The sequence below is a fragment of the Rhinopithecus bieti genome, unplaced genomic scaffold (assembly GCF_001698545.2).
Source record: "Rhinopithecus bieti isolate Rb0 unplaced genomic scaffold, ASM169854v2 scaffold_12070, whole genome shotgun sequence".
In the NCBI taxonomy this organism is placed as follows: Eukaryota; Metazoa; Chordata; class Mammalia; order Primates; family Cercopithecidae; genus Rhinopithecus; species Rhinopithecus bieti.
This window is the reverse complement of record NW_016807449.1, coordinates 2,145,557-2,158,344: the sequence shown is the minus strand read 5'-3', so window position 1 is coordinate 2,158,344 and position 12,788 is coordinate 2,145,557. Positions and strand designations below refer to the sequence as shown.

The 12,788-nt window shown below is 59.4% G+C and overlaps 1 protein-coding gene across 1 annotated transcript in view; it reads left to right on the top strand.

Annotated features, from left to right (window-relative positions):
* PRR12 (proline rich 12) overlaps window positions 1–12,788 on the top strand; it is a 29,833-nt gene that overhangs the window by 522 nt on the left and 16,523 nt on the right. The window contains 9 exon segments of the mRNA XM_017882033.1: window positions 342–677; window positions 2,254–2,366; window positions 3,370–3,531; window positions 3,613–6,929; window positions 8,121–8,442; window positions 8,445–8,790; window positions 10,867–10,931; window positions 10,934–10,966; window positions 10,969–11,285. Coding sequence (XP_017737522.1) covers window positions 342–677; window positions 2,254–2,366; window positions 3,370–3,531; window positions 3,613–6,929; window positions 8,121–8,442; window positions 8,445–8,790; window positions 10,867–10,931; window positions 10,934–10,966; window positions 10,969–11,285 — 5,011 coding nt within the window.

The following is a 12,788-nucleotide window of genomic DNA, read 5'->3' as shown; positions in this document are numbered from 1 at the left end:
CTCTCACTCTCCCTTTTTTTTTTTTTTTGCACGCGATTGTGGGAGGGAAGGGAGCGCAGGAGATCCAGAACCCGCCGCGCCGCCGCCCCCCTTCCCCTACCCCTCCCCCAGCCGCCTTGTGCAAAGATGGCTGCACCTTGAGCGCAGGAGGAGGAGAGGCGCGGGAGCGCGGCGGAGGAGAGCGAGGCACCAGCGCCTGCACCACCCCGGCCGCGGACCCCCCTCCCCGGCGCGCCCCCCTTTTTCGTCTCGCAAGCGCCGGGGCAGAAGGCGGAGACGCGGGTCCCCTCCACCCCCTTCCCTCCTCTAGGGGGAACCCCCTTCACCCCCTTCTTGCTCAGCGACTGCACCCGCCTCCCTTGCCGCCCCCGCCGGCGCCCCCTCCCGTCCCCGCCCGGGGCCTTCCGGGCCTTCGCGGGCTGCAAAAGAAAAAAAGAGATCGGGCGGCGCGCGGGGGCGGGGGGGGGCGCGCGGGAAAAGGGGGGAAAAAAAAAGCAGCAGCGGAGGGAGGCGGCCGGGGAGGAGACGCGCGCCCCCCTCCCTCCCTCGCCTCCCTCCGCCCTCCCCGCATTTTCCACCGCGGCCAATTCATGGGACAGGAACTACCCCAGCGCCGGCTTCGGGGACCCGCTCGGCGCCGGGGCGGGATGGAGTTACGAGAGGTCAGCGAAAGCTAGGTAAGGAGCTGAGGGTGGCCTGGAGAAAGGGGCCAAGGGGTGGGAGCCCAGGCGGGCCGGGCCGGGCCCGGCCCGCCCGGCGACGCGTGCATCGCAAACTCCCCTCCGGCTTGCAAGGGAGCGGCCTTCCTCGGTTTGTAACAACGCCGCCGCCCCAGTTTGCAAATTGCAAACTCCGCCAAAGCCAGCTCCGGCATGCAAAGGGAGAATTGCAGCGGGAAAATGGGGGTGCAAAACAATTTCGGACGGGAAGGCCTAGGGAAGGTGGGAGGGACTGGCGAAGCAAGGCCTGGACTTCCCCCCATCCTTGGATTCCCGGCTTGGTGACCCCTCCCCCTCGCGCCCCAGGCACTGCTCTTGCAAAGGTGGGAAGAAGAGAAGAATTAGAACGCAGATCTGGGGGGCGCGAACCCCCTCTCAGGTCCTATTGTTCCGGGACTGTGCGAGGCCGCGCCACTAGGCGCCCCCCCAAGAATTCCGCGCGCAGAGTGGGCATGGGGCCCCGCCCCCTTCCTAAGCTGGGGTTCTATGTGTGTAAGGGGGGGGGTCTGGCATCTGGGACACGCCCCTTTAATGCCCCACCCCAAAAGCAGAGAATCCTAGTTGATGGCAAGGAGGGGAGCATTTGCCTTCCTGAGTTTGGCCACGGACTGGGGCCGTTGCATGGGAAGAGTCGGATGTTTCCCGGGTGTGTGTTTGTGTGTCTGAGCGTGGGCCCTGTGCGTGCGTGGCTGGCAGCGTGTTCACCTGTGAATCTGCCTCTTTCCTGCTGCTTCCTCATACTTCACCTACCCCCGAGCACCTCCCCCCCAACACACCTGAGTTTCCCAGCAGGGCATAACCCCAAGTGTGTCAGGATTTTCCGTGTGGGATTCCTCCGTCTATATCTTTTCTTCCCCACGGGTGAGTTGGATACGCATTTGCACACATACCTGGCATTGCACGGGCCCATGCATTTGAACCTCAACCCCCGGGGATGGACGGTGTTCTTGTTCACACTTGTACCTGGTACTTTCCCCGGGTCTTATTCCCTCTTCTCTCCACCCCCCCCTCCACAACCGTTGCCGCTTGGGAACCGATCTGCCTCCTGCTCCCAACTTGTTTTGCACCACCCCATGAAGTTCAGGGCCTATGTGTTCCCGTGTGTCTAGGGAAGAGGATTCGTCCATGTGGACTTTTGGCGTTGGCCCCATGGCCAGTGTTGCCGGAACAGGACCTGGGGTGGGGGGTTGGTGGGGTCGACGGGAGAAGTCTCTCATTTGCAACTCAAGACGCTTCCTCTGCCTTGGACCCTCTTCTGTGTGTTAGTTTCGTCTCTGAGCATGCCTGTTTGTAAACGTGAGACTATCCGGGCTCTCTTTATTCGGGCTCTGGAGTGAGGGCCATTTCTGTGGCTCTTTAGTTGCGTACCCCGATTCCCTTGCCTTCTCCCCTTTAAAGGCCTACGGTTCCTTAGCTTAACACCCCCTACCCCAATCAGCTGGAAGGGTCCCCCCAACTCCCCGGGGGGTTTCCTGAGCTCCTTTCTCAGAAGGCAGCTTGGGAGAACCCCCTGACGTCTCTCCTTTCCCCCCAGCTTGGTTTATGGCAGCTCCAGGACCTCGCACCCCGAGACGGACATCTTACACCGCCAGGCCTACGCGGCCCCCCACCCACTGCAAAGCTATGCCACCAACCACCACCCGGCAGGTACGGCCCACATCCCGCCCCGCTTTGGGCTGGCCCTCCCCCCGAGGCAGCCGATTGGCTGTTGAAAGTTCCGCCCCTCCTAATTGGCCGTGGCCCGTGCCGTGGCCCGCCCCTTGCTGTGTCTCCTCTGATTGGTTGCCTTTGAGGCTGCTGGTCCCTGCTTCATTTCTCGCCGGATTCGTCCGCCCCTGCCTCGCCCCGCCCCTTTCGCTCCAATTGGCCCTGTCCCATCAGCCCCCAAATCCCACCTTCTCTTCCAGGCTTTTCCGCCTCTCTCCAGCCCACCCCAATTCTTTCCCTCTGGGTTTGCCCTATTCTTTTGGCTCCTTGGAACTCTGAATTCTGTCTTCCTGATTCCCTTTCTTCCTGATTGGCCCCAATTATCTGGCCCGCCCTCTTTTATATTATTTTGCTCCATTGCTTTATTCCACCCCCTGCCTTTGCCTCCAAGGTTTCTGATTGGTTCCCCCTTCCTAGGGGTATTGGCAATGACATGATGCTGTCCAGTTTGACCTTTGACCCTCCTGATTGGCTCCTTCCCTTTTTCCCTCCCCATCTTTTTTTCTGAACCCTCCCATGGAGCTCAATCCCTTTTGACTCGTTCTCTGGTTTTTCTGAGACTTCATTGTACCATCCTTTCCACTTCCTTGCTGGAAATACCCACATTTGGTCTCCCTCCTGGCCTTACTGAGGACTCTGTTCTTTTGCCCCTGGCTCTTTCGCTTCTAGATTTTTCCACACTTTTGTCTACCATTTCCTATCTGGGCCCCTGCCCTTATGACTGGATTGCCCCTTGTCTTGCTTTACTGTCTCACCTTTCCCCCTTCCCTCCCCTCATTTCTGTCTCATGAGCTTGGTTCTGTCCATCTTGTCTTTGAATTTGCCCTTTTTTCTCCCATCCCCTCCTTTTCCTGATCCAACTTGCTTTTGACCTCTTCCCTTTCTCTCTTGACCCTATCTACCCATCCCCACCTGGCTGACTATACCCCCTGTCCCCGGCCAGGTCTTTCTGGACTCTTCGACACTGGCCTCCACCACGCGGGCTCAGCAGGGCCCGACGCCTCCGTCATGAACCTCATCTCAGCCCTGGAATCCCGGGGCCCCCAGCCTGGCCCCTCCGCCTCCTCTCTCCTCTCCCAGTTCCGCAGTCCTTCCTGGCAAACCGGTAAGCCCAGCGCCGGCCCTGCAGGGCCAGGGTGGGGCTGGCTTGCTGTCCGCTCTGACCCGCGGTCTTCCTCATCTCCAGCCATGCACACGCCAGGCCCCACGGAGCTCTTCATCTCGGGCGCCCTGCCGGGTTCCAGCACCTTTCCGTCCTCCTCTGCCCTGTCGGCTTACCAACACCCGGCTTCCTTCGGCAGCCGCCCCTTCCCAGTGCCCTCGTCCCTCAGCCTCCAGGACCCCCCATTCAGCCCTCCAGCTAATGGGCTCCTGTCTCCTCATGACGTGCTGCACCTGAAGCCCTCGCAGGCACCCACGGTGCCCTCTTCACTGGGCTTTGAGCGCCTGGCAGGAGGCGGTGTCTTGGGGCCAGCTGGTCTCGGTCCAGCCCAGACCCCCCCTTATCGCCCTGGCCCCCCAGACCCACCACCACCACCTCGCCACCTCCCAACTCAGTTCAACCTGCTGGCTTCCTCTTCTGCTGCCGCCGCCGCTGCCGAGCAGTCCTCCCCACAGCTCTATAACTTCTCGGGTGCTGCCCCGGGCCCACCGCCGCCTGAGCGGGCCCTGCCCCGCCAGGACACAGTCATCAAGCACTATCAGCGGCCAGCCAGTGCCCAGCCCCCACCACCCCCGCCACCAGCCCATGCCCTCCAGCACTATCTGAGCTGTGGAGGCAGCTACCCCTCCATGGGCCACCGGGCCAACCTGGCCTGCAGCCCCCTGGGTGGTGGGGAGCCCTCCCCGGGTGCTGGGGAGCCTAGCAAGGCTGGTCCCAGCGGAGCCACGGCGGGGGCATCTGGCCGGGCCACAGGCCCTGAGGCAGCGGGGGGCGGTGGGGCCGGGGGTGGTGGCGGAGGTTACCGCCCCATCATTCAGTCGCCTGGGTACAAGACGGGCAAAGGTGGTTATGGAGCAGCTGCCGGGGGTGCCACCAGGCCCCCCCCACCCCGTTCGACTGCTACCCCCAAATGCCAGAGCCTGGGTGGACCGGCAGCCGCCTATGCCACTGGGAAGGCCTCTGGGGCTGGAGGGGCAGGGGGCCAGGCTTATTCCCCTGGTCAGCCTCAAGGGCTTCTGGGACCCCAGGCCTATGGGCAAGGGTTTGGAGCAGGGCAGGCACAGGACTTGAGCAAAGGCCCCAGCTACTCAGGGGGCCCTCCACAGCCCCCCAGCGGCCCTCCTCCTCCTGGCCTGGCCACATGTCAGAGCTACTCCCCGGACCAGCTGCAGGGGCAGCTGTATGGCGTGCAGGGCGAGCCATACCCAGGGCCAGCCGCCCACTCCCAGGGGCTGCCCACAGCCAGCCCCTCACTCAGCTACAGTACCGGCCATTCCCCAGCACTCTCGGGCCATGGGGGTGGCTGGGGACCCAGCTCCTTGGGAGGTGGTGGTGAGGCCAGCCCATCTCACATCATTCGTCCACTCCAGTCACCGCCTGCCACAGGCCGCCCGCCTGGAGTCGGTTCTCCAGGAGCCCCTGGCAAATACCTGAGCTCAGTCTTGGCCTCAGCCCCTTTCCTGGCACCTCCTGGAGCTGGCAGCTATGCAGCCGGAGCCGGTGGCTACAAGGGCAAGGGGGATGGCTCGGAGCTGCTGGCGGGCCCAGGTGGGCCTCCTGCGGAGCGCACAGAGGATGAGGAGTTCCTCATCCAGCATCTCTTGCAGGCGCCCAGCCCTCCTCGGACCTCAGGGGCAGACGGCTTGGTGGGCGAGGACGGGGCAGCAGATGCCTCTAAGGGACTTGGGGGAAGTGGCGGGGCCGGGGGACCGCCGGGTACACCCTACGAGTTGGCCAAGGAAGACCCCCAGAGGTACCATCTGCAGAGTGTCATCCGCACCAGTGCCAGCCTGGATGAGGGTGCCACTGCGGCACTGGAGCTGGGCCTGGGGAGGCTGAAGGAGAAGAAGAAAGGGCCAGAGCGGGGTGGCGAGACCCCTGAGGGGCTGGCCACCTCCGTTGTCCACTACGGGGCAGGTGCCAAGGAGCTGGGGGCCTTCTTGCAAAAGAGCCCACCACCCCCACCTCCCACAGCCCAGTCCACCCAGCCCACTCCCCATGGCCTCCTTCTGGAGGCCGGGGGGCCTGACCTCCCACTGGTGCTGCCTCCGCCTCCTCCCCAGCTGCTCCCCTCGGTCCTCAGCCATGCCCCCAGTCCCTCTGCCAGCGCCTCCAAAGTCGGTGTCCACCTCCTTGAGCCAGCCACCCGCGATGGGGCACCCCAGCCACCTCCACCGCCACCCCCGCCTCCACCACCCATGCCCCTGCAGCTCGAGGCCCACCTCCGCAGCCACGGCCTGGAGCCCGCGGCTCCCAGCCCCCGCCTGCGACCCGAGGAGAGCCTGGAGCCGCCAGGCGCCATGCAGGAATTGCTCGGGGCTCTGGAGCCGCTGCCCCCGGCGCCTGGGGACACCGGCGTAGGCCCGCCAAACTCGGAAGGCAAGGATCCCGCAGGTGCCTACCGCAGCCCGAGCCCGCAAGGCACCAAGGCGCCGCGCTTCGTGCCGCTCACCTCCATCTGCTTCCCTGACTCCTTGCTCCAAGACGAGGAGCGCAGCTTCTTCCCTACCATGGAGGAGATGTTCGGTGGAGGGGCCGCGGATGACTATGGCAAGGCTGGGCCACCCGAGGACGAGGGGGACCCCAAGGCGGGCGCTGGGCCACCCCCGGGCCCCCCTGCCTATGATCCCTATGGGCCCTACTGCCCTGGCCGGGCATCAGGAGCCGGGCCCGAGACACCAGGCTTGGGCCTGGACCCCAACAAGCCCCCTGAACTGCCCTCCACGGTCAACGCCGAGCCACTGGGCCTGATCCAGAGCGGCCCCCACCAGGCGGCGCCACCACCCCCGCCTCCGCCACCACCGCCTCCCGCGCCGGCCTCCGAGCCCAAGGGTGGCCTCACCTCGCCCATCTTCTGCTCTACCAAGCCAAAGAAGCTGCTCAAGACATCCTCCTTTCACCTGCTGCGGCGCCGCGACCCACCCTTCCAGACCCCTAAGAAGCTGTACGCCCAGGAGTACGAATTCGAGGCGGACGAGGACAAGGCTGATGTGCCCGCCGACATCCGCCTCAACCCCCGGCGCCTGCCCGACCTGGTCTCCAGCTGCCGCTCCCGCCCGGCCCTCTCGCCACTGGGGGACATCGACTTCTGCCCACCGAACCCGGGACCAGATGGCCCCCGGCGCCGTGGCCGCAAACCCACTAAGGCGAAGCGTGATGGGCCGCCCCGGCCCCGGGGAAGGCCCCGGATCCGCCCTCTGGAGGTCCCCACCACTGCGGGGCCCGCCTCGGCTTCCACGCCCACCGATGGCGCCAAGAAACCCCGGGGCCGGGGCCGAGGCCGGGGTCGAAAAGCTGAGGAGGCAGGGGGCACCCGGTTGGAGCCCCTGAAGCCACTTAAGGTGAGGGGAATGGGATCTTGTAGGAGATCGGGGAGGAGGGGCTGTGCCCGATGTTTGAGTCTTAAAAGGAAGGAAGGAAGGGTTTACAGCCGCACCTTGGCATTTCTGGGGCAGGGGGATAATAAGGTTTATAGTCCTAAAATCTGAGGAAGTTAGGTGAGGAGTTTTAGGGTCCCACTGACAGACCTAAGAATTGAAATTCTGAATCTAGGCTGGCCACGGTGGTTCATGCCTGTAATCCCAGCACTTCAGGAGACTGAGGCGGAAGGATCTCTTGAATCCAGATGTTCGAGACCAGCCTGGTCAACGTAGTGAGACCCTGGTTTCCATTAAAAACATAAAAATTTAGCCAGATGTGGCTGTGTGTACCTATAGTCCCAGCTACTCAGAGGCTGAGGTGGGAGTATCTCTTGAACCCTGGAGTTCAAGGCTGTAGTGAGCTATGATTGCATTACTGCACTGTGGCCTGGGCCACAGAGTGAGACCCTGTCTCAAGAAATAAAGGAAATTATGGGTTTAGGGAGAGGCAGGAGGTTGGGGCTTATGCTTTTAGCATTTTTTTTTTTTTTTTTTTTTTTTTGAGAGAGAGTTTCTGTCACCCAGGCTGGAGTGCAGTGGCATGATCTTGGCTCACTGCAACCTCCACCTCCTATGTTCAAGAGATTCTCCTGCCTCAGCCTTTTGAGTAGCTGGGATTACAGGCATCTGCCACCACATTCGGCTAATTTTTGTTGTTGTTGTTGTTGTTGTTGTATTTTTAGTAGAGATGGGGTTTTACTATGTTGGCCAGGCTGATTTGAAACTCCTGGCCTCAAGTGATCCGCCTGCCTCAGCCTCCCAAGGTGCTGGGATTATAGGCGTGAGCCACCTCACCTGGATTGCCTGCTTTTAGCTTCTATATCCCAAATGATGGGCATTGAGGGATCCTACATTCCTGGGTTTCATGGGAAGCAGGTCTGGGGACCTAAACTAGGCTGTAAGGGAAGAGCTCAGTGAGTCTAAGTTCCTGGTCTTCTGAGCGAGGAACTCCAGTCTTGTCCTCCTAGAATCTAAGACAAGGGGTTTGCAGCTTTGAATTCTAGAAATTCACGGGCTGAGCACCTGTAAATTTGGATTTTTGGGGGGCTGAGGGGGGATGGGACTGGGGGCCCAGACTCCTGGGCCCTCACGGCCCGCCACTCCCATGTCTAGATCAAGCTGTCTGTGCCCAAGGCTGGCGAGGGTCTGGGAGCCTCATCGGGTGATGCCATATCAGGCACTGACCACAACAGCCTGGACTCGAGCCTGACTCGGGAGAAGATCGAGGCCAAGATCAAGGAGGTGGAGGAGAAGCAGCCAGAGATGAAGTCGGGTTTCATGGCCTCCTTCTTGGACTTCCTCAAGTCAGGCAAGCGCCACCCACCACTCTACCAGGCGGGCCTGACACCTCCGCTCAGCCCTCCCAAGAGCGTGCCACCCTCTGTGCCAGCCCGAAGCCTGCAGCCCCAGCCCCCTGCCACCCCCGCTGTGCCACATCCCCACCTTCTGGAGCCTTCGGGCTTGGGGGTGCCCTGGAGGCTGCAGAGAGTGAGGGGCTGGGGCTGGGCTGCCCTTCACCCTGCAAGCGACTGGATGAGGAGCTGAAGCGGAACCTTGAGACGCTGCCCTCCTTCTCCTCGGACGAGGAAGACTCTGTCGCCAAGAACCGAGACCTGCAGGAGAGCATCTCCTCGGCCATCTCTGCCCTCGATGACCCACCCCTTGCTGGGCCAAAGGACACCTCCACGCCAGATGGGCCGCCCTTGGCCCCCGCAGCTGCAGTTCCAGGGCCACCCCCTCTTCCGGGGCTCCCCAGTGCCAACGGCAATGGCACTCCTGGTGAGCTCTGGGAAGGTGGTCTGGGAGTAGAGTGGAGCTTAAAGGTTATCACGGTCACTAGATATAGTTGCGCAGGTTACGCACTGTTTAAGAGACACCATTCATGTAGATGGTACAAGCTTGCATATTTATGAAGGGACTTTCCTTATTATACAGGCATTTTGAGGAAGGTGTGTATCTTTTTCTAATTCACCCAGAGGTGCTAAGTGGACTAGGAGGGGCCCCAAGGCAGATACTGGAGAATGCAAGGAGACAGGGCAGGTGATGAGTTACAGGAGAGGGGCTACTCAGGTTCTGAACGGTGGGAGGTGTGGGGACTGAGGAGGGCTCTGAGTCAGCCACGTGTGAAGGTACAGAAAGATGTCTGGGGGCAGAGAAAGACTTGGGGAGGGTGATGGGTCTTGGGAGTGGGCAGCGGAAGGCAAGACTAGGGGCACAGGAAGGGTTTAGGTTGTGCTCTGGCTTTGGACACAGCTTAAGGGGTGTTAATGGCAGAAACAGAGGCATTGGGAGATGAGAGGTGGGAGCTTACAGGAGGGCATAGAGGGGACTTGGGAAATGGAGAGAGCTTTTGGGGGGTGTAGAAGGTTGGGGAATGGGGAGTGGGGAGGTGAGAAGAACGGGTGAGACCAAAGCTGACAGGGTCGTTGCAGAAGAGAACAGCCAGGCTGAGAGAGCCTTTGAAGGGCTTGGAAGGGCCATGGCCCAGGATACAAGAATGGAGAAGCAGCAGTTTTACAGGTCAGGTGAGATTTCAGGGAGTTAGAGGGGAGTGTTCAAAAAAAAAAAAAAAAAAAAAACCATGATAGGCTGGGCACAGTGGGCCACACCTGTAATCCTAGCACACTTTGGGAGGCTGAGACAGGAGGATCACTTGAGCCTGGGAGGTTGAGGCTGTGGTGAGCCATGATTGAGCCACTATACTCCAGCCTGGGTGACAGCGCAAGACCCTAAGACAGGGTCTTTTTAAACAAAAAACTCCAAAAACAAAACAAAAGACCCTGTGAGATTTTTTTTTTTTTTTTCCAAGACAGAGTCTCGCTCTGTCACCCAGGCTGGAGTTTAGTGGCGCAATCTTGGCTCACCACAACCTCTGCCTTCCAGGTTCAAGTGATTCTTCTGCCTCAGCCTCCCAAGTAGCTGGGACTACAGGTGCCTGCCACCATGCCCAGCTAATTTTTTGTATTTTTAGTAGACATGGCGTTTCGCTATGTTGGCCAGGCTGGTCTTGAACTCCTTACTTCGTGATCTGCCCACCTTGGCATCCCAAAGTGTTGGGATTACAGGCGTGAGCCATCGTGTCCAGCCGTTTTTTTTTTTTTTTTCCAAGACAGAGTCTCACTCTGTCCACCAGGCTGGAGTACAGTGGCATGATCTTGGCTCACTGCAACCTCTGCCTCCAGGGTTCTAGCTGTTCTCCTGCCTCAGCCTCCCGAGTAGCTGGGATTACAGGCACCTGCCACCACACCTGGCTCATTTTTTATATTTTTGGTAGAGACAGGGTTTTACCACGTTGGCCAGGCTGGTCTCGAACTCCTGACCTCAAGTGATCCGCCTGCCTCGGCCTCCGAAAGTAGTGGGATTACAGGCGTGAACCACCATGCCCGCCTCCTATGAGGTTCTTAAAAGGCCTGAAGAAGGGAGCTGGCAGACAGAGGAAGGGTTAGCAGTCTGCACACTGGTGAGCAGGCCAAGGAAAGGACAGAGACGGGTCTGGAGGGAGGAGGATGAGGCCTTGGAGGAAGACAAGGTGAGGAAGTAGAGCTAGGGAGGTGATGATTTAGGAGTGGGAGGGTCATTCAGGAGGAGGAGTTAAGAGCCAGACAAGGGCTTTGAGACCACAAAGAGACATTTCAGGACTGAGAAGGGGATTAGGGATGGGAGACGGGTCTCCTTTACAGCCACAGGAGCCAGAGTAGGTCTCTGCAGAGACTCCAATAGGGTAGAAGGGCCACTGGGAGCTGAGTGGTAGTTACGGACAGAGGGGTTCTTGGTACAGAAAGTGATGTTTAAAGGACAAGAGGAAAGGTGCCAGGAATGATGAATAACATCCAGGCCTGATGTCCCTGTCTCCCCAGAGCCCCACTGCTGGAGGAGAAACCCCACCCACTCCACCTCCTGCCCCGACTCAGCCTCAGCCTCCACCACCCCTCCGCCGCCACAGCCAGCCCTGCCCTCGCCGCCCCGCTGGTGGCCCCCACGCCCAACTCACCACCGCCACCACCGCTGCCACCACCACCTCCACCAGCTATGCCCTCGCCTCCTCCGCCACCCCCACCAGCCGCTGCCCCACCGGCTGCCCCTCCCGAGGAGCCCGCCGCCCCGTCCCCTGAAGACCCCGAGCTGCCGGACACCCGGCCCCTGCATCTGGCCAAGAAGCAGGAGACGGCAGCCGTGTGTGGGGAGACGGACGAGGAGGCCGGCGAGAGTGGCGGAGAGGGCATCTTCCGGGAGCGAGACGAGTTCGTCATCCGCGCCGAGGACATCCCTTCGCTTAAGGTGAGTCCCAGCCTTCTCCAAAAACTGCCCTGATTGGTTTGGTCACCTGTTTGTTGAGTGCCTGCTGGATGACAGGCTTGTATTGGGACCTGCAGATCCAGTCATGGCCTGGCCGCCCTGGAATTCACAGTCCGATGGGGCTGATAGAGGTGTCGAGGACCTGCGGGCCTCAGAGGTTTTATTTGCGTTTGTGTCTATACATGCATTACTTGTATGTAAGGTAAAGCGATTGTTAATGTGTATGTGTCTATACATGCGTTACTTGCATATAAGGTAAAGCGATTGTGAACGTTTATGTAGATACCCTACTGTGGGTGGTAGAGGACCAGTACTGTACAAGCAGATGCGGCTCTGGCCCTAGGGAGCTTCTAGTCTAATGGAACAAGCTAGAGAGACAGGCTACTTTGCCATTTATGGCACAATGGTGGAAATGTGAGTCACTGACATAGAGTACCTGCAGGTAACCCGTAAATGTAATCGTGAATTCAGCCGGACGCGGCGGCTTACACCTGTAATCTCAGCACTTTGGGAGTTTGAGACCAGCCTAGCCACATATTGAAACCTTTTCTCTCAAACAAAAAAAGTGAATCATTTGGGAATGCTCACTGTGTGTCAGGCTATATCTTTTTCTTTTTTTTTTTGAGACGGAGTTTCACTCTTGTTGCACAGACTGGAGTGCAGGGGCGCAATCTCGGCTCACTGCAACCTCTGCTGCCCAGATTCAAGCAATTCTCCTGCCTCAGCCTCCTGAGTAGCTGGGATTACAGGCACGTGCCACCACACCTGGCTAATTTTTGCATTTTTAGTAGAGAAGGGGTTTCAACATCTTGGTCAAACTGCTCTTCCACTTCTTACCTTGTGATCCACCCGTCTCGGCCTCCCAAAGTGCTGGGATTACAGGCATGAGCCACCGCGCCCGGCCTTACACTTTCTTCTTAAGTGTGTTTTTTGAGGCAAACTCAAATGTATTTTTTCGTATGTTATTTCAATGTATTTCATTGTGGGAAAAGTAAATAATAGAGCAGGCTGGGAGTGGTGGCTCACGCCTGTAATCCCAGAACTTTGAGAAGCGGAGGTGAGAGGATCACTTGAGAGCAGCTAGGCAAATAGCAAGACCTCACATCTACCAAAAACAATAAATAAATGAGCCAGGCATGGTAGCACATGCCTGTAGTCTCAGCTACATGAAAGGCTAAGATGGCAGGATTGCTTATGCCCAGGAGTTTGCGGTTGCCGTGAGCTATCTATGATCACACCGCAGCACTCCAGTCTCGGTGACAGAGCGAGACCCTGTCTCTAAAAAACAAAAGAGAAAAGAAATGTCTACTACCTCCTGAGGAACAGAATTTTGGGAACATCACAGTCAGAATTTCGTTTTATCTTTCTTTGTTTTCAAAATCATGGTCACAGGCCGGGCGCGGTGGCTCAAGCCTGTAATCCCAGCACTTTGGGAGGCCGAGACGGGCGGATCACGAGGTCAGGAGATCGAGGCCATCCTGGCTA